This window comes from Xyrauchen texanus, chromosome 20 (assembly GCF_025860055.1).
Source record: "Xyrauchen texanus isolate HMW12.3.18 chromosome 20, RBS_HiC_50CHRs, whole genome shotgun sequence".
Classification (NCBI taxonomy): Eukaryota; Metazoa; Chordata; class Actinopteri; order Cypriniformes; family Catostomidae; genus Xyrauchen; species Xyrauchen texanus.
In genome coordinates this window covers 8720215-8745459 of record NC_068295.1, presented here as the reverse complement: position 1 = coordinate 8745459, position 25245 = coordinate 8720215, and the positions used below count along the sequence as shown (strand labels likewise).

The 25245-nt window shown below is 38.8% G+C and overlaps 1 protein-coding gene and 1 pseudogene across 2 annotated transcripts in view; both read right to left on the bottom strand.

Moving 5' to 3' along the window:
• Positions 1 to 6871: 6871 nt before the first annotated feature.
• LOC127660308 (uncharacterized) lies at positions 6872 to 8589 on the bottom strand (annotated as a pseudogene).
• Positions 8590 to 9700: 1111 nt separating this feature from the next.
• LOC127660277 (cartilage acidic protein 1-like) overlaps positions 9701 to 25245 on the bottom strand; it is a 56218-nt gene continuing 40673 nt past the window's right edge. The window contains exons 12-15 of one of the 2 annotated variants that reach the window (XM_052150408.1): positions 21532 to 21677; positions 21401 to 21443; positions 15874 to 16017; positions 9701 to 10229 (exon numbers count right to left, since the gene is read on the bottom strand). In XM_052150408.1, the coding sequence (XP_052006368.1) occupies positions 10207 to 10229; positions 15874 to 16017; positions 21401 to 21443; positions 21532 to 21677 (356 nt within the window). In that variant the 3' untranslated portion in view covers positions 9701 to 10206. Of the gene's footprint in view, positions 10230 to 13864; positions 14080 to 15873; positions 16018 to 21400; positions 21444 to 21531; positions 21678 to 25245 lie in introns of those variants that run through there. The other variant, XM_052150407.1, reaches the window with a different exon arrangement.

Sequence of the window (25245 nt, the reverse complement as noted above, 5' to 3'; positions counted from 1 at the left end):
TGTTGTCCGAGAACCATACCATAATCACATAGGCTGAATTGATCCGATTTTTCAGAAATTTGTGCAAGGCCACTTTAAATAAAGTGACAATCATTTTGAAACTACTATGAAATGTTCTGTTCAGAAGATTCCAGTTTCTGACACGAGTATAGATGGATGGGCCAATAAACTGCTGAGATGATCTCACAGCAGGTCTGTGTTCTCATCTGTTCAGATGAAGCAGCTCTTTCCATTCAGGGCTCAGAGTGAAGCTGTTCCTACAGTGGCAGTTAATAGAGCCGTGTTCATTATGCAACATGTGCTCACATGCTGCACTCTGCTGACACTCGTTAACATCTGAACATTCACAGAGAACAAAGCCAATGGAACAGACATAGCCTATTGCCAAAGAGGAGACACCTGGCCATATATTATTTTAAAAAGCTTTTGGAGAGCAGGTGTTTTAATTCATATGAATAAATTGGGAATTGTGTTTATGTCTCTCTTTTCAGCTTTCTCCTCTACTTCAAATTCAGTTCAGTATATTATGTTGGCTTGACAAAGTTCCAAATTCCAAATGCCATAAATCACAGCCTTAAATTGACGAAATGTAAAAACGGGCCAAGACTAATTAACGGTGGAATGTTCATGATTTCAAACTACAACTGTTCAACCAACCAAGATTAATTAAGATTAATGTGGCTATTGTTTTTTTGTTTTTTTACCCATAACAAAAATTCTATAGTTTGTTTTATACAAACCAGTCACTTTATACTCTTCAATGAGTCATCCATGGTCTATTCTGTGGTGATTCTTACAACGAAAAAGCTATCAAGTACCAAGCTATCTGTTTTCCCTCCTGTGTATCTATTCTGTTCTAATGCTCTCTGATTGTAGGGGTAAAATCTGGTTTTGTTTACCTTCAGATATTCCAAGATATGACTTCAATCAATGTTTCAAACCTAAAAAGTCAACATTTCTATTAGAAGCACTGTTTTATCAGAAAGACTCAGGATGATTGGAATCAATATGAATCAAGAGATACTTCTATCATTTGGCGTAAGCCCTGTCCTATGGTTCAGCAGTAAAACACTTGCTTGAACAATCAGATCCTGCTGGAAGAGATGATGGCAGGTGAACGGAGCCTACCCCCACCCAGGACAGGACCTAAACTGTTGGTGATGGGGAGGAGGGGGGTTAAAACAACGGAGGTATGTGAACAATGAGAGACAACTGTGCAAGCTTATAAAGTGGAGGCTCTATTGTGATTTTTATGACATTTTGGTAGCATTAAAAACAATTTCATTAAAGTTATATCCATATGAATCACCCAGTGGCACCTGCAGCTGTATGCACTGTGCTCCGATTGAAACATTTTCTTTATCAATTCAAAACAAGCCTGCACTGAAATCACTAAAATATTCAATTATTCATCAGACACATTTGTTGAACATGTTAAGTTGGCATAATGTAACCTAACTCATAATTAACATAACAAACTACTCTCCATACCTTTTTAATGATTTTTGTTACTTTTTTAAGTAGTAATGCAATGGGGCCTGTACTGATGCGAGTATTGCGAGTATTGATGCTGACTACCACCCCTGGAATCACGAGTTTGAATCCAGAGTGCGCTGAGTGAATTCAGCCAGATCTCTGAAGCAACCAAATTGGCCCGGTTGCTAGGGAGGGTAGAGTAACATGGGCAATCCTCCTCGTGGTCGTGATTAGTGGTTCTCGCACTCAATGGGGCGCATGGTAAATTGTGCGTGCATAGCATGAGCCTCCACATGCTGTGAGTCTCCACGGTGTCATGGACAGTGAGCCACATGATAAGATGCATGGATTGACTATCTCAGAAGCGGAGGGAACTAAGACTTGTCCTCCACCATCCAGATTGAGGTGAGTAACTGTGCCACCATGAGGACCTAGTAAGTAGTGGGAATTGGGCATGCCAAATTGGGGAGAAAAGGGGATAAAACATTATTTTTTTTTAAATTGTTATGCAAGTTAGTTTTAAGAGTAATGTTACTAAACACTGCAACCAACCAACCATCGTCCGTCCAACAAACCAACTGACTGTCCAACCAACCATTTAACCAACAAACTGTCCGTCCATCCAACCAACCAAACGACTGTCCAACCCACACGTCAACCAACCAACCAACCAACCAACCAACCAACCAACCAACCATCCGTCCTAACTACAAACCATCTGTCCAACCAACTAACCAAATATCCAATCAAACAAACAATCAACCAACTGTTCATTCAACCGTCCAACCAACTAATTAACTGACCTTTCAACCAATCGAGGCTTTTATCCAAAGTGACTTACAGTGCAATTATTACAGGGACAATCCCCCTAGAACAACCTGGAGTTAAGTGCCTTGCTCAAGGACACAATGGTGGTGGCCGTGGGGTTCGAACCAGCGACCTTCTGATTAACAGCCCTGTGCTTTAGCCACTAGGCCTTTATAACCTTTTCAAGTCACTATTCACTTACAAGTAAAACATGTAAAAAGCTTTTAAAAATTCACCTTTTTTGTTCCACAGAAGAAAGTCATATGGGTCTAGAGAGACATTAGGGTGAGTAAATTATAACAGAAATGTCATTTTTGGGTGAACTATTCCTTTTAAGATTGTATGACAATATTTATGAATAATCCACCATGAGCAATGCAGTATTTTACTTTTGGTTCCATAAGGTTAGTAACTGTGTAACTGGTAAGGTAATATATATATATATATATATATATATATATATATATATATATATATATATATATATATATGAAGAAGAACAGGTACAGTAAGTGGCTTACCCATGCACAGCCCCAGAGCATCCAATATAAAACTCCAGATGAAAAGAAAGACCCCTGTATTCAGACATTTCTAGATTAATTATATGAGATCAAGGAAATCACCCTGTACATCTGCAGAAGAATCAGTAAAGAGCAAGCAATATCTTATGAGAGGGAATTCTTCATGCTTATGCTCGTTACATCCCAGCTTAATCTTGAACATGATTCTCACACAGAGTTCATTTATTATTTAAACACTCAGCCTGCAGAGCTTTCAAAAGACATTTGTTCAACAAAAAGAGGATGAACACGATGCAGTCTCCATGACTTACTCATGGCTGGATTTTGTTACTTCAAATATTATGGTTTGACTGCTTTTGGATCACTCCTCTCAAAGCCAACCATGTTGGCTTTGGCTAATGGTGTTTAACCTCAGAGACTAACACTGATTTTGTTGTGTCTGTTGTTGGATGTACCATCCAGCTTACAAATCTAAATATGTGCTGTTGCAATAGGATCTGTTGTCAGACATGCTTAGCAATGTTATGAGTTCAGTTCAAGGCTACGGCATCTTGTTGGGTGATCTAAGGAAGATGTTGACCGTTCAATCCCTTTGACTCATTCTTTCACATTCAAAAATAATCAGTCGACCACACACTGAGGCTGGAAATCATTGCACAAACCCAAGTCTTCTGAGTTATAGCTTCAAGCATTCCTAACCACTCCTTTAAATTACAATGTCAAACTTAACCAACGTCAAATGGGATAATAATTTTGGCCTGATTAAGGGATAATGACTAAAAATAATAACACAAAAAAGGGACAGTTCACCCAAAAATGAAATTTCTGTCATCTTTTACTCATCAAAATTGTTGTTCCAAACCAGTATGACTTTCTGTCTTGGAACACAAAAAGAGATTTTAGGCAAAATGTTATGGACTGGTAGCCTCATTCACAATTGACTGTATGCAAGAAACAATGCAATGAAAGTGAATGGTGACTGAGGTTGCATCTCCTTTTTTGTTCCACAGAAGAAAATCATAGAGTTTAAAAAAACATGAGTGAGTAAATGACATTCATTTCTGGTTAAACTATCCCTTTAATAAAGAACATCCCAGCTGCTAAATAATTACGTGTAAGCTGACCAAATCTATCTGTGGTCAGAATTTGACAAAGTATTTTTTAACTCAACCCAGTGTGATTCATATTTGTGTAAACAAATAAACAGAGACCAGAGAGTAAAAGACAAAAGCCCAATTCTTTATTCCATTCTCCCAGTGTTTTGATTCTCTGAATTAAGCCATTCTGGTTTGAGGAACTTCAATGGCAGAAAACACATCCCAGTCAGAGATTTTTAGTTATTCTTCCAACAAGAAAAGATTCTATCAGCATCAATATCAATCCTATCCTCTTCAATGGCATTGTGCCTTTGCTCTTTTTTTAATCCCATCAATAGCTGATTAGGACAGTTGTGACAAGACGGGATGAGGATCTAAATGCAGATTTTAATTAAACAAAAGATAAACAAAGAACTCAGAATAAAACGAAACAAATGATAAACAATGAACTCAGAATAAAATGAAACATAACACAACACCGGGAACCAGGCACAGAACATGACAACACATGTGAAGACTGACAAAGAAAACAGCGGAAACAAGGGCTTAAATAAACAAGGGCAAACACGGGAACAAGGAACACCTGGGGAATCAATCAGGGATAAACCAATCATAAAAAGAAACTACAAAGGACTACAAAACGAACAGGGATCTAAACAAGAATTACAACATAGAGGTCAAGACAAAAACAGGGAGTACATGACACCAGTACTGTGTTGAAGCCAATCTGTCTAATGAAACGGCTTTAGAGAACTTAAATCTGGCCAGGAGATTAATAATATATTTTAATTACACATCTGACTATAAATCAGACACTGCACAATGGTCAAAGACATACATCTAGCACATGTTTACATAGATAAACAATTCAAAACAGCAAAGATGTGTGCAAAACGAGTTCAGTTAAAAAAAGATTGACCAATTCATCAATCTGTGTGAGTCCCTTGCTCATGATTAAGTAATCAATGTATTTAATTTGGGTGTTTTTAGTTTTATTTGTTTAGTGTAAATTTGGTTTAATGCTGTCACCCTTATTAAGATCCTTGTTATTAATTTACATGCTAAATACTGCCTAAATAAATTCATATACCATCTATTATTTACCACCAGATACATATTTTTAAAAGATATTGCTTTAATGGCTTCAATAGCTTAATAATGTTTTATTAGTAATGTGTAGTGTAATTACTAAGAAAATATATTTTAAAAGTGTTGCTTGACTTTTGTTATATGATTAACATGAGTAGGAAAGATTCAAAGTAGCTTTCTGACAGTGGTATAAATTGCCTATGCCTAAGTGGCTTTGGATAAAAGCATCTGTTAAATAAGTAAATGTAAAATGAAATGAAAAACAAATTTCATTTCAACACTGATTGAGTGGTTTAGCAAATGTCCTGAATTGTTTCACCATCTCATCAAATAGCTGAAACTGTTCCTAACTTTCCACAGACATTCAAATGCTAAAATGGGTCAGAGAGTCACTGTGCAGTGAGATGTATTTCTTCAAGCACTTATGGTAAAGTTAGGTCATTCTCACTTTTCATGAAAACATGTTGATGTATACAGTGCAGCTAGTACCTTTGTAAATGGAAAAGACATAAAACCATCTTGAAGAAAAGTTGACCTGTGTGATATGTCTTTCAGTCTAGTGTCTGGATACAACGTCTCTCAGTAACCTTGCTGGCTGATTTCCCAGTAATGGCCAGAACAGAGCACCTGGATAAACAGGTACGTCAGTGGCATGAGCGCTATGTTCCGCTAGTATTGAACCATGATATGCACGGCCCAGTGCCGCCCGAGTTGACATCCCTACAATCACCCCAGCACAGTGCTCTTTGAAACCCAGACCCAGCCTTAGGAATCAAATGTAGCATTCAAAGATCTCAACAGACTTTCCTCTCTAACATATCTGACCTTGCTTCAGTTTTCTCTTTTAGTGTTCTATCTGCCTAGTCACTCTGTCGTTCTCTTTATCTCTAAAGCCCATGGAGCTACAAAATACCTGGAGAAAGCTATCCGTTAGCATCCCCATGCATCTCTATGACTGTGCTCAGTTAGAGCAGGGTTCCCAGAAGCTAGCAAAATGGAGGCTGCCATCTTTGCTCATGGGCGCTCAATTCCGGGATCGGGTGCCACGTGACTGATCACTCGTCAATGGGAATAAAATATAAATCCATTTCACGCTTATAAGAGCCCTTCAAAAATAATCCGTCAATGGATGACGATGTGCTATAATGTAATGAAATAATTTAACCCTTTTATTGTCTTCACTTTTGGGACCCTCTGGTATCTCTCGGGTCAAATTGACCCGGAACATATTTTGGGTTTTAAAAACAATTCTGAAATAAAAATGTACTTCATAAAGCAGTAACATAGATTGTCTTTATCTTAATTTCAAACAATTTAGATAACATATATGTTTAAGGATTGCAATCAGTCTCTACTAGAACACAATTAATAATGGAAGTGTGATTTGTTTTTTGTCATAAGGTTATAATTGATCCACTATACTCAATACTTGGGTGTCATAAATCATGCTTATCTTGGAAAAAATAAAGTGAGACTATGTTTTCATTAACATTTCTTATTTTTAATGCAAACTTTCAATACATCAACTGGAACTTCAACAATCAATCACTTTTATCTTATGAAATGCAGATGAACAACTGAGTCATAGTCCTTGCAACAGGAGGTGTTGCTTGGGAAAAAAGACAGGCATGCCTTTTTACAAAACACATGCATCACAAAATTTGGCAGTATGTGTACCACATATGTACTTTTTGAAGTTTCTGCATGTGGTTTGTGTCTTTGTGTCCTTTGATGGTCCACACACCTCGCAGCTCTTTGTCTTGCCACCGGCTGCAACCTAGAATAATAATAAGTGATAATAATGAAAAGACTATTAGTTCAGGAATGTATTTATTTATTTCTAAAATCACACACACACACAACTGGAACAGTACACTTACTTCAGAAACTTGAGGTTGTGGTTGTGTGAGGCGTGCAGGTGGGACAGCTGGAGCCTCTGCCATTCTCCACTGTGGCTAGAGAAGCTGGGGTCCTTGGCACATGTTGTCTCCTTTGGATGTGTGGTGTCACCAGTGCCTTGCCTAGCTCCTCAAAGAAAAGTTGTCTTCTTTGGAGCTTCCTTTGGTTCCAGTCTGGGTTGATTGCCATCCAGATTGTAAATGTATTATAGGCTGAGACATCCAGCATGTTGTAAAAGATCACGAATGGCCACTGTAGCGATCTTCTTTGACAGCTGTAGCAGGCCAGCAGCTTGTCTAGGTTGTCTACCCCTCCTTTGGTGGCATTATAGTCAAGTATGACCTCTGGCTTACGGTCCTCCCGGCTACTTATTGTTCCATCCCTGTGTAGAGTGCTCATGAGCACCACATTTTTTCCTGTTTTTGGAATGTAAGATACCAGGGCAGTGTTGGCCGTGAACATAAAGTTGGAGGAATGGACTGGTCTTTTCTTCACAGTTAGAACCTCAGGTGGGAGCTCCATCCCATTTTTCCGGATTGTTCCAACCATTGTCAGCTTTCTTTTGAGAAGCTCCTGTCCCAGGTTGTACGACATGAAAAAATTGTCACAGGCAATGTTGTGGCCACTGAGGCCTTGTGACATATCTAGCACCAGTTGTGTCCACTGGTTTCTTTCAGCAGCTCCTCCTTCTGGCTTCCCCGTATAAATTTGCATGTTTCATGCATAAGATGAAACAGCATCACAGGCAGCCCAGATTTTGATGCCATACCTTGCTTGTTTTGAGGGCAATACAGCCTGAGAGGGCAGCGGCCTCTAAACCGCACAAGCCATTCGTCCACAGTTACATTGGGCCCAGGGTTGTAAAGACAGGAAAGCCGGTCCACCCACTGGTCCCACACAGTGATGATTGCTGCCAACTTGTCCCCCCATCGTCTAACAGGTCTTGATTCCCGGTCGTCAAATCTGATGATCCTTGAGAATACATGGAAGTTCTTCAGAGACATTGTGGCTCTAAAATTGCTCTCCCTGTCTCAGCATCCCACAGACTTTCAGTCGACTCCCCTCTTGACCTGTAGGCACCAGCAAGAATGAGGATGCCAAAGTAGGCATGCCAATGCATGATGTCCATCTCTTTCCACTGGTCACCAAAAACACGTCTCCCCTCAAGATTGGTCATATCAAGAATAATTTTCTGAATTGAGTCAGGAATCAGCAGCTCAAAGGATGACTTGATATCCTGAACATGAGTCACTGCAAATCGTGTGGGCCCTGGTACCTGGTATTATGTTAGCAGCTGAGCAGTTGGGCTCTCTCAATGGGGATGAAGACCATTCAATCTGTCCATTCTTTGACAAATATGGCTGTGGGCTCTTCCAGTGGCTAGCTGTGGGGCTCTTCCAGTGGCTGGCTGTGGGGCTCTTCCAGTGGCTGGCTGTGGGGCTCTTCCAGTGGCTGGCTCTTGGGCTGCTCCAGCGGCCGCCTGTGGTGCTCCTTGTGGTGCATATTCCAAATGAAGACCATCTTCAAATTCACTTTCAGAACGAGAAAGTGAGCGCAAACAGATTCTCTGTGCTTAGATTAAAATAATGTGAGTGTGTGTGTGTGTGTGTGTCTGTGTGTGTGTTTGTGTCTGTGTATGTGTGTGTGGGCATGTTTCTTTGTGTCTCTGTGTATGTGGGTCAAACTGACCCGAAGACCATAGGCTATGAAGGATGTAATTGTGTGGGGTATAGCAGCATGTGTGCTCAATTATTGTTTTTTGTTTGTACATGTTTATCACAGAAAATAAGCTAAGGCCACTGAGTTTCAAGTACAAAAAAATTATACTTGTACCATTTTTCATCTTGTAAAAATTGTAAATGCGTCAATTTGACCCGAATACCATACAAGGGTTAAATTGAAATTGTTCTTGGAAAAAAAAAAAAACATTTCATAAAACTCAGCTACTTTTTAATGGCTGTCTATGGAGAAACATGCTTTTTGCCATCGGGTGGTTTAGTTCCAGCATCTACCAGCAGGTGCTAACAGGGACCTGCTAACCAGCCAATTCCTGACCCCCTGCTTAAGCCCCATTCACACCGCCAGTGACATCACGTGAGACAGTGACACCATTCCATTCATTTTCAATGAGAGTGCAGTGACTTCCGGTGACACTAGCTGTCATGACCAGAGATCTCCATGGGGAGCATCAAGACAAGTTGAGAAAATTATAACTTTATACAAATGACGAGGGACATTCGCAAGCGAGTACCAATGAGAGTGAAGACAGCGGAGCTCACGTCATCCGTCTCCAGGCAGGGTGAAAGTGAGATACTGGAGTAAAGGCAAGAGGGAGAAGTTAAAAGTTTATGAACAGCATTTCAAACATTACTATGGCCAGTTGTACAGTCCACCAATAACGTTAAAGTGGCATCAGCAACACCCACCAGTGACTCAGATCCCAAAGTCTAGCAGCATGCCGCCCACAGGTTGAACGGGGCTTTAGACTAACTCTGAGTCTGAATATCTGAAACGTCTCTGAGCCCCTACAAAAGAAGAAGCTCCATTAGCCTCATGTAACTTGCCTGAGATATACAGTAGACATGCTGTTCTTGAGTTGACCAAGCTCGATACAACTGTCGAAGTTTGCATTTGGTTTTGAGATGCTGAGACTTCCTTGGTCAGTTAGCACTGAATAAACATTCACGAATGTAATGTACATATGTATTTCTTTGTTTAGAATTGGAGACAGATGGTTCTTTAAGAAACATGAAGCAAAATGAAAAACAACACCAAAAAGTACTCAACTTTATTTTACAAGTGGATCTCAAATTATAGTGAATTCTTAAAAAAAACAACAACGTTTCATTCCAAAAAACTAAATGCTGGATCAACATTGGCATCGTTTCTTTGAATATGATAGACTTGCATGCTATTTCCACATAATATATTCTGGTAAAATGACCCAGAGTTGAGGTGATGTAAACATCTGTATCAGTACATCGTTTAATCTGATAAGGCTCTATATTCTGTAATCAGTCAAATAAACATTGCCATCATTAATTGTTAAAAAGACCAGCATTGCTGGCTTTGGATGCTGGTCCCCACTTCTTACGTTGCTTAAAGCTGAAAAGTGTAATTTCTGCGACACTTGGTGCTAGTGTCCAAACATAACTGCAAAAATAAACATTGTTTTCAAACAGTTTTCTGAATACGCTCCCTGTCCTCTGTTGATCGGCCAAACAGATATTCCAACCCAAAACTCACGCCATTGGTTGAGGCAATGTTGTTGTGTCGGGCTGGATTAAAAACAGGAATTTTTCAGTTCATTGAGGGTGTCATCTCGGAAGGTTGTCACCTCCTGGCGGGATGACAAATCAGTAAGTAAGCTATCTCCGTTGTAACACTATTTTTACAAAAGCCTCAGAGAGACCGCCTTCATGTTATCCATTGTCTAGCTAACTACAATGTCCTCAGCAAGCATGTGAGATTGTAATAAATAATGTCACATCCAAATCACACCCACGATTAGTTTTAACCAATCATCTACACTATTCAACTAGCCAAGTTCTCCTAGGTCAAGAATTTCAGGATGTATACGAACAGGTGAAGTATCACCAAACGAATACCTTAGGCCAGTGATTCTCAACCCTGTTCCTGGGGGCTGCCCAACACTACACATTACTGTGAATTATTGACATACCCTCCCCCATAAAAAAAAAACACATGTACCTGATCTCTGAAATTAATTAACATTTATATACAGTACATATGTAAAAAGTTTTTTCCATAAAAAATAATAAGCATCAAAAACTAGCAGGGGTGCAATAACATGCTGTATTTCCACAAAGTTTAATTGCACATGTTAAATTTAAAGTATATACGTATATTTACGTTTAGCAGGGAAATACATTTACAGTGCAAATTATGGTTACTCCAGGGATGCTTGTGCATCAGACACTGGAAATGTGTAATTCACTCAACTGTGCTGCAGCACCGCCTTAGTAGATTGAAAAAGTTCTGGGTCAAAAGCCTACTTATGTACCATACGTACCATCAATGATTTCAGGTGGGCAAAGTCCTAAGAAAGATAGGTGGGCATACAATGTATTCCTGCATATGCCCTAGACTACACTACTGGTTGATTGAGTCATAGATTTTTGGTGAACTAAAAGAGGCCTCTCCACCCACTAAAGTATACATTAACCTTTAACTGTCTTGGTCAACCAGTTGTACCAACAAAACCATTGTGGTTGACCACTATTTTTGCTGGTTAACAGCATGGCTATGCTGGTCAGCCAGCTAGACCAACACTAACCAGCATAAACCATTATTTTTTATCAGGGACTGCTATAGCAGAAAAGATGAAAGGAGATCATAGTTTCAAATATCATGACATGCATTTGAGATTTTTCACAGTCTCTTTCCTTTCCTAGTAATCATGAAATAAGCATTAAACTCAAAGTCATATTCCAGGTTTAATACAAGTTAAGCTCAATTGACATCATGTGTGGCACAATGTTGATTATCACAAAAACACATTTTGACTTTTCCCTCATTTTCTTAAAAAAAATAAATAAAATAAAATCTGGGTTACATTACGGCACTTACAATGGAAGTGAATGTGCCCAATCTGTAAACATTCAAATATTTACTGTTTTAAAAGTATTGCCACAAAATGTAAACAATATGTGTTATGATTTTAGTGAGATAAAATTGTATGCTAACCTTTTATGTATATAGTTATTTATTTTGTTACTAATTTTACAAATTCGTTGCATGACAATTTAATGCTGTAAATACTAAAACCATAAAAATTACGATTTAAGCAACTTTACAGAACTTAACACGAGTTTTAACAGAAGTATTAACGTAAGTGCTTTTGTAAAATTATAAGCTTTAAGTTTCTGTGTTTAAACTCTCTAAAAATTGGTCCCATTCACTTCCATTGTAAGTGCTGCACTGTAACCCAGATTTTATTTATGTTTTTAAGTAGAAACGAGTCAAAATTATTTTTTGTGGTAATCAATATTATACCACAAATGCTGTAGACAGAGCTTAACATGTATTGAACCTGAATATTCCTTTAACTTCATCTGCTGTTTCTACATTTACTTTTGAAATATCAACTATTGTGATATCTGACTTTTTTGCTTTAACAGTTGCCACATTTTGCCCATGAACCACAACATGAAAAATGATAACTGTTTAATAAAATAAAGAGAATCCATTCTGCTCAGAGATTGAAGAGATTTTAGCCAATACACACATCATGAGTCAGTTCAGATGTTATTGAACACCATCAAAGACCATTGTGGATTCATCAAATGTTAAAAAGCATTCTCTTGAGTTATAATAATATACAACGTTAAAAGAATGCACTAAATGTGGATTTTGAATTATGTGGCAACACTGATGCACTATAATCAAATCTCCTGTCTGTCCATTCCAATTCAGTTGGTAAGAAAAACATTTAAATCCAAAGCTAACTGATACTACCTGAACTAAACGGGTTTCTATTGCTTTTTTAGTCTTTCTCATTCATTTCATCACACATGGTTCTTTAAGCTATGCTGAATGTTTGTAATAGTGATCTGTATTATCATACTATAACTTTGGGATCAACAAAATATCAAAATTAATAAAAATGAACAATAAATAAATAAATGTCTATATTACATGTAGATGTAATCTACCAGTTAAGAGTAAGAGGGGGCGGGGGGACATTTTCATCTAGTTTTATGGTACTTTTTTGTCCTTGTTGGAGCTTTTTGGTGATTTTTCAAGTCTTTGCATGGAAATGAGAAACTTGTACATTCTGCTAAACAACATCTGTGTTCCACAGAAGAAAGAAAGTCACACAGGTTTGGAAGGGCATAAGTGTGAGAGTAAATAATGACTGAATTTCTCTTGAAAATGAATGTATTGAGATGTATCTGCAATCAAATTATGGCAACAAATCTGTATTTTTATTATGACCTACCAAAGTAACAATCAAATCTAGGAATGTCTACTGAAATATTTGAACCTGAGAAAGTCTGAACTGTAGAATCAAATAAAAAATATGACAAATAAAAGTTCTACATCACATGTCTGGTTTTATGTTTTTTCAGCTAGATCGCTGTGGAATCCCGCACATGGATATCCGAATAGCATTTTGGTCAATGAAACAATGTGTTTTGCAACACTCATTCATGCCAAAAACATGCACAGTTTCTGACAGCAGTCACGAGTAAAAAGTGTGTGGTATGAATCTCTCATGATTGTATAATTCAGAGTTTAAGGAATGTAACCCTGGGTGAACAGATGGCCGGGCATATGCTCTCCTGAAAAGCCTGCTAACACGCTGCTGCCCGGAAGGACTCCAGGTATGCCTGAATATGCTAGATTTTATGTGAACCCATGACCGATTGTTTAATGCTTTGTCCTATAAACAGGGATCTTTAGCATTATTTCTACAGATTAGATCAGATTAGAAAAAAAAATCAGTTTTCTCCTCCCTGCCCAGAAGGTGGCGATATGCACGAAGAATGCAAATCGTCAAACACAAAAGAGGAACAATCTGAAAGTGGAGATTGATAGTAAAACAGGACATAAATATTTATCTGTTTCTCACCCACACCTATCATATAGCTTCTGAAGATATAATTTAACCATTGGAGTCGTATGGATTACTTTTATGCTGTCTTTATGTCCTTTTGGAGCTTCAAAAGTTTGGTACACATTCACTTGCATTCTGAGGACCAACAGAGCTCAAATATTCCTCTAAAAATATTTGTTTGTGTTCAGCAGAAGAAAGTCATACACATCTGGGATGGCATTAGGGTGAGTAAATTATGAGATAATCTAAATTTTTGTGTGAACTATCCTTTTAAAGATCAGATTTGAAAACCAAATCAGATTTGTGTGCAGTGTGAACAAAGCCTTTAGTGACGACAGTTCTTTAGTGAGACATTGCAGAGTGACAGGGGAAGTGTCCACGGAGAGTTCATTTCACTGTCGACTCCCAAACTTCTCAGTGTGAAAAAGAAATGAAAGCAGTGAAACAGAGACCAAGCAAGGTGGCAGATGTCAGGAGAGGACATACTCTGCCCTTCATGCCCACAAGTGAGAAGTGAAGACAGAGAGTTGAGTTAGTACAAGACTCCACAGACAGGAAGCAAAGAATTTGGAGGCTGAGGATCTGTTTCCTCCAAAATAAGCCACCTGAGCTGCAGAGAGGAAAAAAAGGGGAAAAATAAGTAAATTGGAATCATCAGAAGAGAAGAGAACAGTTAAAATATGCATAACTAGCTTATGGGAAAATGTGATGGCAATGCAGAAAATTGTGCCTTGCAAAATCTTTGGGCAACTGACCCAGAATAATTTTTTATGTAGCTCTTTCATGTTTCATTTATAATTCATATGAATTATTTAAATTGCAATAGGAAAACATTTTTTTTTATCCCTTTCTTCAAATCTTAAAATGTTCCATTAATTTGTCTCCTTATATAATTCATAGAGGTTTGGAAGCAGGCCTAACATAAAGAAAAATAGCTTTTAAAGCCTGGACGTCATGCACCAAAGAGTTAAATATCAACTCTGTCTCAGATGTTTCTCCTAAAGTTAATTAGGAGAAATTAAAAAAGAAAATACGGTAGTTAACATACAGTAAGACTATAGAGCTATACAATTAATATACAATATAAAATATACAGATCAGATCATTTGAAGATTTTTTGATCCGAAATTAATTTATATTCAAATCTCTCATTGAGTTTTTTGCGGCATCTCTTCTGAAACTCTAGAGGAGATTGACATGTAAGATTACTAGTGATTTTTTAATAGGGGAAAAATCAGAGAAGCAGGTGACTTCAGCAAAGTCTGCATTTGCTTTTCATTTAATCTCATTGCTGTCTAACAGACAGAAGATTTTCTTTCCAATGGGAATATGTATCACAAAGACAGAACTAAACTGAACTGTAGCAGGCCAAAGTTATATAAAACAGACATAAAACAGATGTCTGTGAAATGTGGGCAAACAGCTTTTCTCAAGGTCTTCTTATTGCCCAAAAACAGTGGATCTCAAAGTGTGGGGCGTGCCCTGATGTATTGTAATATAGGGATTTGATAGGTGTGGGTGAGAAACAGATTCATATTTAAGTCCTTTTTTACTATAAATTCTCCTCCCTGCTCAGTAGGTGGCGATATGCACAAAGAGAATGTGAAATTTAAAGTTGAGATTTATAGTAAAATAGCAGGACTTAATTATTGACCTGTTTTGCTCCCACACCTTTCATATTGCTTCTGAAGACATGGACGTAACCACATGAGTCATATGGATTACTTTTATGCTGCCTTTATAATCTTTTTGGACCTTCAAAGTTCTGGCCACCATTCTCTTGCATTGTATGGATAATCTGTGTTCATCAGAAGAAAGTAAATCATACACATCTGGGATGGCATGAGGGTGAGTAAATGATGAGAGAATTTTCATTTTTGGGTTATCTATCCCTTTAAATGTAAGTCTGTTCTTCACAACACTATTGCATGGTTTCAGAAGGATTTAAATGTAGTGCAAAAGTGATATGGACAACTTTTATGGTGTTTTTTTGTACTTTTGGAGCTTGAGAGTTCCAATTACCCTCTCATCCCTCATTATTGTGTTTCACTGCTGAAAAAGTTGTTTTGAATGAGGAGGATGAGTAAATACATTTTTGGGTGAGCTTTTATATATTAACATTGCTCCTGCAGCAGTATCACTTATTATTTCTTAAATTTTTTTAATGTTTTACACATATATAGGCATTTAAAAAAAAAAAGTTCCTCTTTTAAAAGCATTTTGTAAATAAAATATATGAAATGTATATATATATATATATATAAATAATTTTTCATTGATTGAGATTATCAAGTGGGGGGGTCAAAGTTTTTCTTGTTTCAAAGGGGACCATAACCACAAAAACTGATAACCACTGCCCTAAATAAAAATCCACCTTAGTCATCTGGCTTTAGTTCCAACTCACCTACACATGCTGTGCCCTCATCATTAGGCTCATATCCCTGGTTGCACCTCTTGTTAGCACGGCACTTGAAGCTCCCGTAGGTGTTTGTGCAGACAGGTCGCTCAGTGGGACAGACAGATGGGAACTGTGTGCACTCATCTCGGTCTAGGGAAGAAAGACCACAATGAACCAATGCACACTAGGGTTGCACATTTTAAGAAATGTTCTTGATTGACAAATCATCAACATTAATGAATTAAAATTTATTCTTCATTAAAGCTGCACTACATAAGATTTTTTGGTTAAAAATTCACAAATTGCCATTACTGATTGATTACATAAACAAACAATGTCCTTACCTTACCCCTATTCAGTATGGTTAGCATATAAAAATGTATTTTATTTTGAGCTGTCCGGTCTAATTTGGGGCAAAATTGTTGACATATGATTTTCATCCTCATGTCCGTAAACACAGGAAAGAAACACCAGCTGTCACGTGATCCATCCAGGGAAACTACGCTGTTCCATTCAGTCAGTCACACTCACGCAGTTCAGGATAGCATCGCATCAGTCAGGCTGGATGTTAATCTGTTATCAGTTTGTTGAAGTTTCTCACCTGCTATAATACTTGGATATGTTGTCTGGTAGGGTTGTTGAAACTAATATTGCTTGTCATGCGCATTAATCGAACATTACTCGTGTTAACCGATTGCAATGTATCTACGTTGCGGGGGTAAGTTACTGTGACATGTTTACTAATATTTATGACTTCTGAAATTTTTATATTGCATATTTAAGCATATTATTTTCATGTTTAATAAAGTATATTTTGAATCCTTGTTTTGTGTTTTTAGTTTACAGTGTTAATGTGTGCAGTGCATAGACATACTATTGTAGTATTATGGTTCACTTGCATTATCACAGTACAATACAAACATTAATAGTAGATAAAACACTTGAATAATCATATAAAATATACTGGTAACTGCAGGTGATTGAATCCCGTTTGTCATATAAAGCGCTTTGAGTGTAGTGTCAGAAAAGTTCTATAAGTGTAAAATTCATTAATTCAATATAATGTAAATAAGAGTGTTTTTTTGTCTTCACCAAAGCAAGTAATATTTCAGTTTTAAATGTTTAATCATACAACATAGTATCAAGGTGATGTCCAGGTAAGCTCAAATCATGAGATTCATCCGCTAGAAGAGCAGTGCCAAAACACGACTGACGTAAAGTGTTCTTCCACAAATTGCTTGCAATTATATGTTTCAACCACAGATGTCGCTGGAGAGCAAAAAGATACGTAGTGCAGCTTACGCAATTAATAGATACGTAGTGCAGCTTAAGCAATTAATAGACAATACATAAAGTTTTATTTGAAAAAAATATGCATCTTGTATTTTTATTGAGTTTCAAATTTAAAAAAAAAAACATGCTGTGTGAATACATACCTCTACTCTACACTGGTGATGGTGACATTTCAGGTGAATGGGCCTCATGTTCTCCTGGCAAGATCTGACATGATTTTTGGATGATACAATACTTGTTGTCATGTTATACTTTAACACACTATCAAGGTTTATGCAGTAAACGTAATGTTTAACTATAGAGAAATGTAAAATTATTACACTGACCCCCACTTCATCTTTACAAGTTGTGTTTTTTATTCTGTGATGCTTACAAGACGTGACATGCAACTGTATAGACAATCTTGCTAGCATGATTATTGAGCGCATTTGTGCTCAAATTTATTAATCGATGATCGATAAGCCTAATTTATCAACTTATTAATGACAAATAATGGATTTACGATTATTCAATAACATCCGTAATACACACTGCAAGTTTTCAGGAAAAAAATGCATTCATTTGCAGAATTGAATACCACAAATTATAATTCCGGGTGTGAGGAAATTACATCAGTTGCTCCTACTACTCCAAAATTGCAAATTAATAAGCTGTCATAGTGTCTGTTGCCTACATAGGTAGCTAACTTTTAAAGCAGTATCCTAACTGAAATGGAACCTAATAAGTGACCGAACACTACATAGGCAGCAACGCACTGCGATTTCAATAGGGTTTAGCTTAGCGTGTTGCTAAGCAAACAACACAATGCTCTTAATAAGCATACATTTTTTGTATTTATTTATAATAAAAATTTTGATAGATTTTATCACTGATGTGTTCTAGGACTGCCTTCTCCCCAAAGGATCGGCCTACATGCGATGCCACCTTTGAATTTGTTCAAAATCTTGTTTTACCATTTGGAAAGATTTTCAAGTCAGAATCGTGCTTATTATGCTTTAAAATGCTGCCTATGTAGGCAGCTAACTAGGTTTTTGAACAGAGCCACAGTAATAACCATAGCAATATTTTGCCATTTTGTGAAACTAAACAAGAAACACGAATGTAAACAAGTTTAACACTTGTTTGGTGTTAGTTATTTTTGACCAAACTAATGTTTCTGACAGAAGACGTATTAGCATCTGGCAACTATAAGTGAACTGGTGTCAATAGAGTTGCCGTGGGTTATTTATGCTTTTTAAACTGTTGCTTTAAAAGCATGTATACTCTCTAGACCAGCAGTCACCAATAAGCGGACCACGGCCCAGGTCTAGACCGTGGCTTGTTTCCATCCGGACTGCAAGACTTCTTGACATTTGCTGCCCCATCTCACCGTTTCTATTCTTCAAGTGATCAGCACGACAAAACAAATGGAGCTGTGTACAGCGCAAGTGCTCGGGCGCAGATAGCACCGATTTTACAGCGCAGTAACATCGAATCCTTTTTTTCTTTTACTGAACACGCTTCAATTATACCCTTTCACTCGCTGCGTGCAGAGGTGCAGGTGCAGTTATTTTAACGACAGTAGACCATAGTGGAGAAATACAGTGAGAAGCAATATAGATGGATACTAAAACACACTGCAGAAAACAGGAATGAAGCAAAGTGAATTAAACTTCATGAGTTGAAGTTGAAGTTTTAAAGAGACTGTTACTGCCAACTTGGAAATTTACAATTAGGCCTACTATTTAAAAAAAAAGAGCATTCCTTATGTAATTTCATAGCTATTCTGACTACTAACACCATGTCATTTATTGTCAAGACCATTGCTGGGAAGGAAATCTAGAGACACCTGCTCTAGGAAAAAACAAAGACAATTTCGACTGAGACAGACCAAAATGCTTGGGAGAAACCATAACGCCCAATATAGTGTAGAAGAGAAAGTCGTGCCTCGCAGGTAAAATAACCAATCACCTTTTTTATAAAGATGTCACCTGTCAGTTATCTTAAGAATGTGAATACACATTAGGTGGACCAGCCTGAAAAACTATTATAATAAAACAAAAAAAAATTATAATAAAAAAGTACAACTTATTATGTCATTGATGTCTGCTGATTTGATCATTATTTTGACCAACTTTTTTGGAGGATTCAGTCTTTCTCCATTCAAGTAGATAAGAGTATTAACAAGTATGCAACTTGTTTCCATAGAAAATATCTGCCCAGGAGTGTTCCCAAGATGGCCACTGAGTGGAATGACTTGCATTTATAATAATATATAAATATAATTATAATAATGCATGTTCAGTCCAACACTATAGGTCTAATATAAAAAACTGCAAATTAGTAAACTGCATTTACTGGTTGCTCAATTTGGTTCCGTACACATTGTAATACATGTGGATTTTATAACAATTCACTTATTTCTAATTCCGTTGTAGAAAGTTGTTGTCACCCGCCTGAAAGACTAAACTCTGTGAGAACAGAATATGTTTAAACACTCTGAAGAGGAATGAAAATGTCTAGGTTATGTATGTAACCTCCGTTCCCCGATGGAGGGAACGAGACGTTGTGTCAGAGAAGCGACACTAGGGGTCTCTCTTGAGCGCCGATATTCACCTCTGGACTATGAAAAAAGGCCAATCAGAGTTGCAACCAGTATTTGCATGCCCCGCCCCCGGACATACGGGTATTTAAGCGGTGCAAATACGGGAGTTCATTCAGGATTTTTCTGAGGAGCTGGAAATGGTCCGGCCACAACAGTGGCTCGGCTCAGCGACGTGGCAGGGGAGACACAACGTCTCGTTCCCTCCATCGGGGAACGGAGGTTACATACGTAACCTACATGTTCCCCTTCTGTCGCTCTCTCCACGTTGTGTCAGAGAAGCGACACTAGGGGTCCACTTATAAAAGCGCCACGCGCTGAGCCGTGTACGTGAACTGCTGATACAGGAGCGAGCAGGTATTCTTACGTACAGGAGGACCAACTGTATCAGGCTGCACGTACCCTTCCCCAATGCCCCATTAAAGCCATCAGGATTCCTTATCGTTACCCTGGAGGGGGGAACAAGGTGCTGGCCACCAACCTGGGAACGGGCCAAGCCTGGCCGGGCCTCTTTTCTCTCTATGTTTCTCGCATAGAGCAACTTAGGCCGGGGCCCTTACACGCATTGAGGGAAGGGGGTCTTAGCCCTTATTCAGGGCAGAGAAGACCCTGCGGAGGCCACGCCTACCCGAGAGGGGAGGCAAGTTTAAGTGGCAAAACCATCAGAGGCCTGACTTAGGGCCTATGTGGAAAAGTCTGTGCGGTGGTGGATCCAGCCTATAGAGGGGGGAACATACAGCACGGCAACCGAGGCAGCCGTGACTGCCTAAGGGAAGCACGGGAGTCCGCTCGCCAGAGGGGACAGAACCGTGGCGTTACACACAGGGGGAGTCCGAAGGAGGCCTTACCTGTGGAGCACCTATACCAGTGCAGGGTAGCTTGCGGTACCCGTAGTGGCTTGGGTCGGCGAGTTCCTCTGCTGAACTGCGACCCACGAGGGCTAGGGAGGAATCAACCAGTGTCCCAAACCTGAGATCTCCTGGGAATGAAGGCGCACTGTTTCCCCTGGTTAGGGGGAAGGGTGCTAGGTGCAAGCGATTCACCCAGTCAGATCGTGGGCGTGCCACCGAGTTCTACGGGCTCGGTACCTGAGAGAACACGGGACGATACTGACCCAACTTGGAGATTGTAGAATCTCGCGAAAGTGTTAGGTGTTGCCCAGCCCGCTGCTCTACAAATGTCTGCTAGGGCAGTGCCCCTAGCCAGTGCCCATGAGGACGCAACACTCCTGGTGGAGTGGGCTCGGACCCGCAAAGGGGGGGCATGGCCTGGGTGTGATAAGCCAGGAAAATGGCGTCAACAACCCAGTGGGCGAGTCTCTGCTTGGAGACAGCATTCCCTTTCTGCTGTCCCCCAAAGCAGACGAAGAGCTGCTCAGAGCATCTAGTGCTCTGTGTGCGGTCCAGGTAGATACGTAAGGCACGTACTGGACACAGCAGTGAAAGGGCTGGATCTGCCTCCTCCCGGCAGATCCAATACTGGTTGCCAACTCTCATTGGCCTTTTTTCATAGTCCAGAGGTGAATATCGGCGCTCAAGAGAGACCCCTAGTGTCGCTTCTCTGACACAACGTGGAGAGAGCGACAGAAGGGGAACCATGTTTAGCTATTTTACAGTATACAAATACCCTTTGAAAGATAAAGGAGTTCTAAATGTTTACCAGTGCAACGGCCGTTTTCATTGACTTCAAATCCTGGTCCACACTGTGCATAAGAAAGAGCAATTGATGAGTACAACAATTACACATTTCAAAGAAAAGGAACACGTGAGCAAGGCAAAGTGGTTATATACCTCGATCTCTACCGCTGGGGTCACCTCCTCCTCGTTTTCAGGGTAATAAATCTCCATAACTTTGTTCATATCGCTGAGTTCCAGTGGCCTGGCCACAGAACGTCCATCTGACCAGAACACTTCCACACTGGTGGCCACATCTTTCCCTGTCAGGAAAGCAGGCAGAATTCCTTTCAGTACTTCACAAACAGTCTGTCTTAATAACTTTCCCTCAGGGTTAGGAGACATAATGAATGATTTCTTTTCTTAACGTACAGCTCTCCATGGAAAAATACCATTCTGGAGAAAAGGCCCTCCCAAGAAGTTCCTCGGCAAAGGCCAAGTTGGAATAGGCTTTGGTTTGGCAGACTCTTAAACAAATGCGCAAGAATGCGCTCCGTCTGAGCCGTGGGCAGCGCTACGAGCACTGAGGCCTGAACATGTCTAATTTGATAGAGGCAGAACTGGTTTTTCATGACTACTGGTGTGTGGGGTTCACAAGCCAGAGAGTTACTGGCATAGCAGCCACTGGGGCATTAAAGCAATGAGCTACTCATATACCAGACCGATGAAATCTGTCTTTTGTTCAATGGCTGAAATAAGGAGTTACATAAATGGCATGGTGGTTGGAAAGCACTTCATTTAAGAACTTTTACAGCAATATCCATTTATTGACTTCCCTCAGATCTCCACACAGCAAAACAATAATGTTAATCAATATTACTTGATACTTGATGTTTTCCAGTAAAATATCTAAAGTATATACAGCCTTAAAACAAGACAACTTTACTTGAGAATTAATATTGAATAAGATGTTGTAAATTCTGACATAATTTACTAACCCTCATGGCATTCCAAACCCATATGACTTTCATTCTTCCGTGGAACACAAAAAGAGGAATTCTGAAGAATGTACTGGTCATTTTTGTCCATGCAGTTCCTTCAAAATGGACACAAAACACCATTAAAGTTGTCTATGCAACTCATGCGCTAATATATATATATATATACAGTACTAGAGGAACAGACTAATTTAAGTCATTATCCTCCTAAGACCAGAGCGTGATTGCTGTTTGCATTTTCAAATTGCAGCAGGACTAAGTTGTGAAATTTTAAATAAATCCAAGCAATGGAAAGTCAGATTTTTATTAAACATTTTTATCACATTGTTTATTATGTTTCCAGCAGTATTGGTTATTCATGTTTTTGAGACAAGAAATTCAAAAATTAGCATAATTAATTCTGATTCAAAGTAATGGCTTGTATCATCCAATCATTGCCAACCATGTTTAGCATTGATTTTCAATGTGTTAATGTACAGTAATAAATGCACTAAAGTACACAATACTGTACATTGTGTTCAGCAGCATGGCGTTTTGCAGTCTAATTTAAAACAAATGCCACATCGGATGAAACTAGAGACTCTAATAATTTGACTCAAGCGGGTTTCAATGTAAAATTGTAATTAGGTTCTTTACCAGATGTAGTTTTGTTAGCATTTCTCCCAAAGACAAATTCTGCTGTGATCAGCGCCAGGCTGTTTTGTCACATGACAAAATGAAAGTTTAACCATTTACTGACAACACAGAGTCACCTGAACTGAGATCAGTCAGTTTAAATGAATTTAAATTGTGCGTTGCTTATTGCAAAGTCAAAATACATCATCCAAGCATGTGTTATGAGGGTCACACAAGGTTATTCACTGAAAATCTTCTGGCCTAGCTCTCCTTGTCAGGCTCAAGAGAGAAGTAGCGATGTTTGATTGGTGAAAAAATGTATTTGAGTCCGATCTTTTTTAATGAATCAACAGATCCAAGTTGATCCGATTCCCGGGTTCAACTCACAGTCTCAATAATCCAGTTGCAGCCATGAACAGTTCAATAAGATAAAGAGCACCATCATAACCAAGCTTTTGTTTGACTTCTGAAGATGTTGAATATTGTGCACATGACGTTTGAACCACTTTTATGATAGTTTTAATGGTGCTTTTTTGTCATGTTTTAGAGCTTGACAGCCCTAGTCCTTATTCACTTTCATTTTATAAAAAACAATGACTGTATGTAGTTAAACAAAATCACCATTCGTGTTCCACAGAAGAAAGACAATCATATGGGTATGCAACAATATGAGCGTGAGTAAATGATGACAGAATTTTCATGTTTGGGTGAAATTTCTTTTTAAAAGAGAGCAAAACCCAATAATTGACTCCATTCAGATCTCCAGAAAGAATCTGATTGTCAGAGACACAAGTGGCTTTCTCTCAGACAGCGGTTAACATGACAGTAAAAGGAGACTATGTAACAGTGTCATGATCATCAGAGAGACCATCCAAGGGAAACAAATGTGGTGGACGAGGAAAGCAAAGCTTCAAAGAAGCAGAAATGGGCAGGGAAAGAGTGGGCCGCTAGTCTTTCCTGCCATTATAGCCTTTAGTCAAGCAGGAGAGAAGCCTTGACCGCCTTCCCAGATCTTAATTAAAGCAACATTTTTTTTAGGGTAAACAGATCCACCGTGCTCCTGGCAGGGCCAGTGCTGGCTCAGGTGCCTCAAGACAAAAAGGATGACATTTCACCAGCAGTTACTGAAAGAGACAGTTTAGTTGGGGAAGAGAGCCATACTGAGCATCTGCACGTACTGAGTAATTCATATTTTATAAGGGGAGTTGAATGTGGAAAATTATTGTGGAAGGTTTTAATGACTGCACATTATAATGCTGATAACCAATACTGGTGTCACTTTTAATAACAAAAAAGTACCATGGTATTACCATGGATTTTTGCAGATGGTATCATGCTAATTCCATGTTTTTTGTGGTAATATTGTGGTATAATTTTAAGTACAATGTCAACTCCGTGGTATTTGTATTATGTAATCATTCGGATCTCAACAATGTCTCAAACTGTGCACAGATTTGCCAAGATACCAAAGTCTGCAAACAAAAGTCAGGTATTTCAATATGACCTCAAACCTTTCTCATTAAAGGGCACCTATTATGCCCTTTTTACACCTCACAAGATGTCATTTAAATCTTTGGTGTCCCCAGAATGTGCCTGTGAAGTTTCAGCTCATAATACCAAACAGATAATTTATTATACCATGTTGAAAATGCAAATTTTTGGGTGGGAATAAAAACAAGCTGTTTTTGTGTGTGTGTCTTTAAATGCAAATGAGCTGGTGTTCCCCTTCCCATATCCAGAATAGGGCGGAGTTTTGACATCTCTGCTTCGGATAACTAGACATCAAAAGCAATATGACTGACAGCTAAAATAGTGAGTGTTCAACCCTACATGTTTGAACCGGAGTCAGACACTGATGAGGGAGAGATTCCGTCAGAAGTAACAACTTTGAGAATGAACCAGGAAGTTTCCGAATGGTTATTTGATAAATGTATTTATTTGTTGTAGAGTTTTTTCAGCAGTTTTGCAATGATGGATGAGCAACACACACACACACACACACACACACACACACACACACACACACAAACACAAATGCTGTTACAACATTCGCTATGCGCTATAATGAAACAACACACAAACAAACATGTCCATTGGCAGTGTCTGTCAACAGTCGTGGGCAGGGCCTATACAAAGTGATGTCACTTTGTACAGAATCTGCGAACGGCTTGTTCTGAGACAGTGCTTATGATTAATGGGGATTAAAAAAAAAGGACTGGGTGGATTTTTATCATTATAGGGTGGTTGTGTACACACACTGCCAACACACATTTATGTT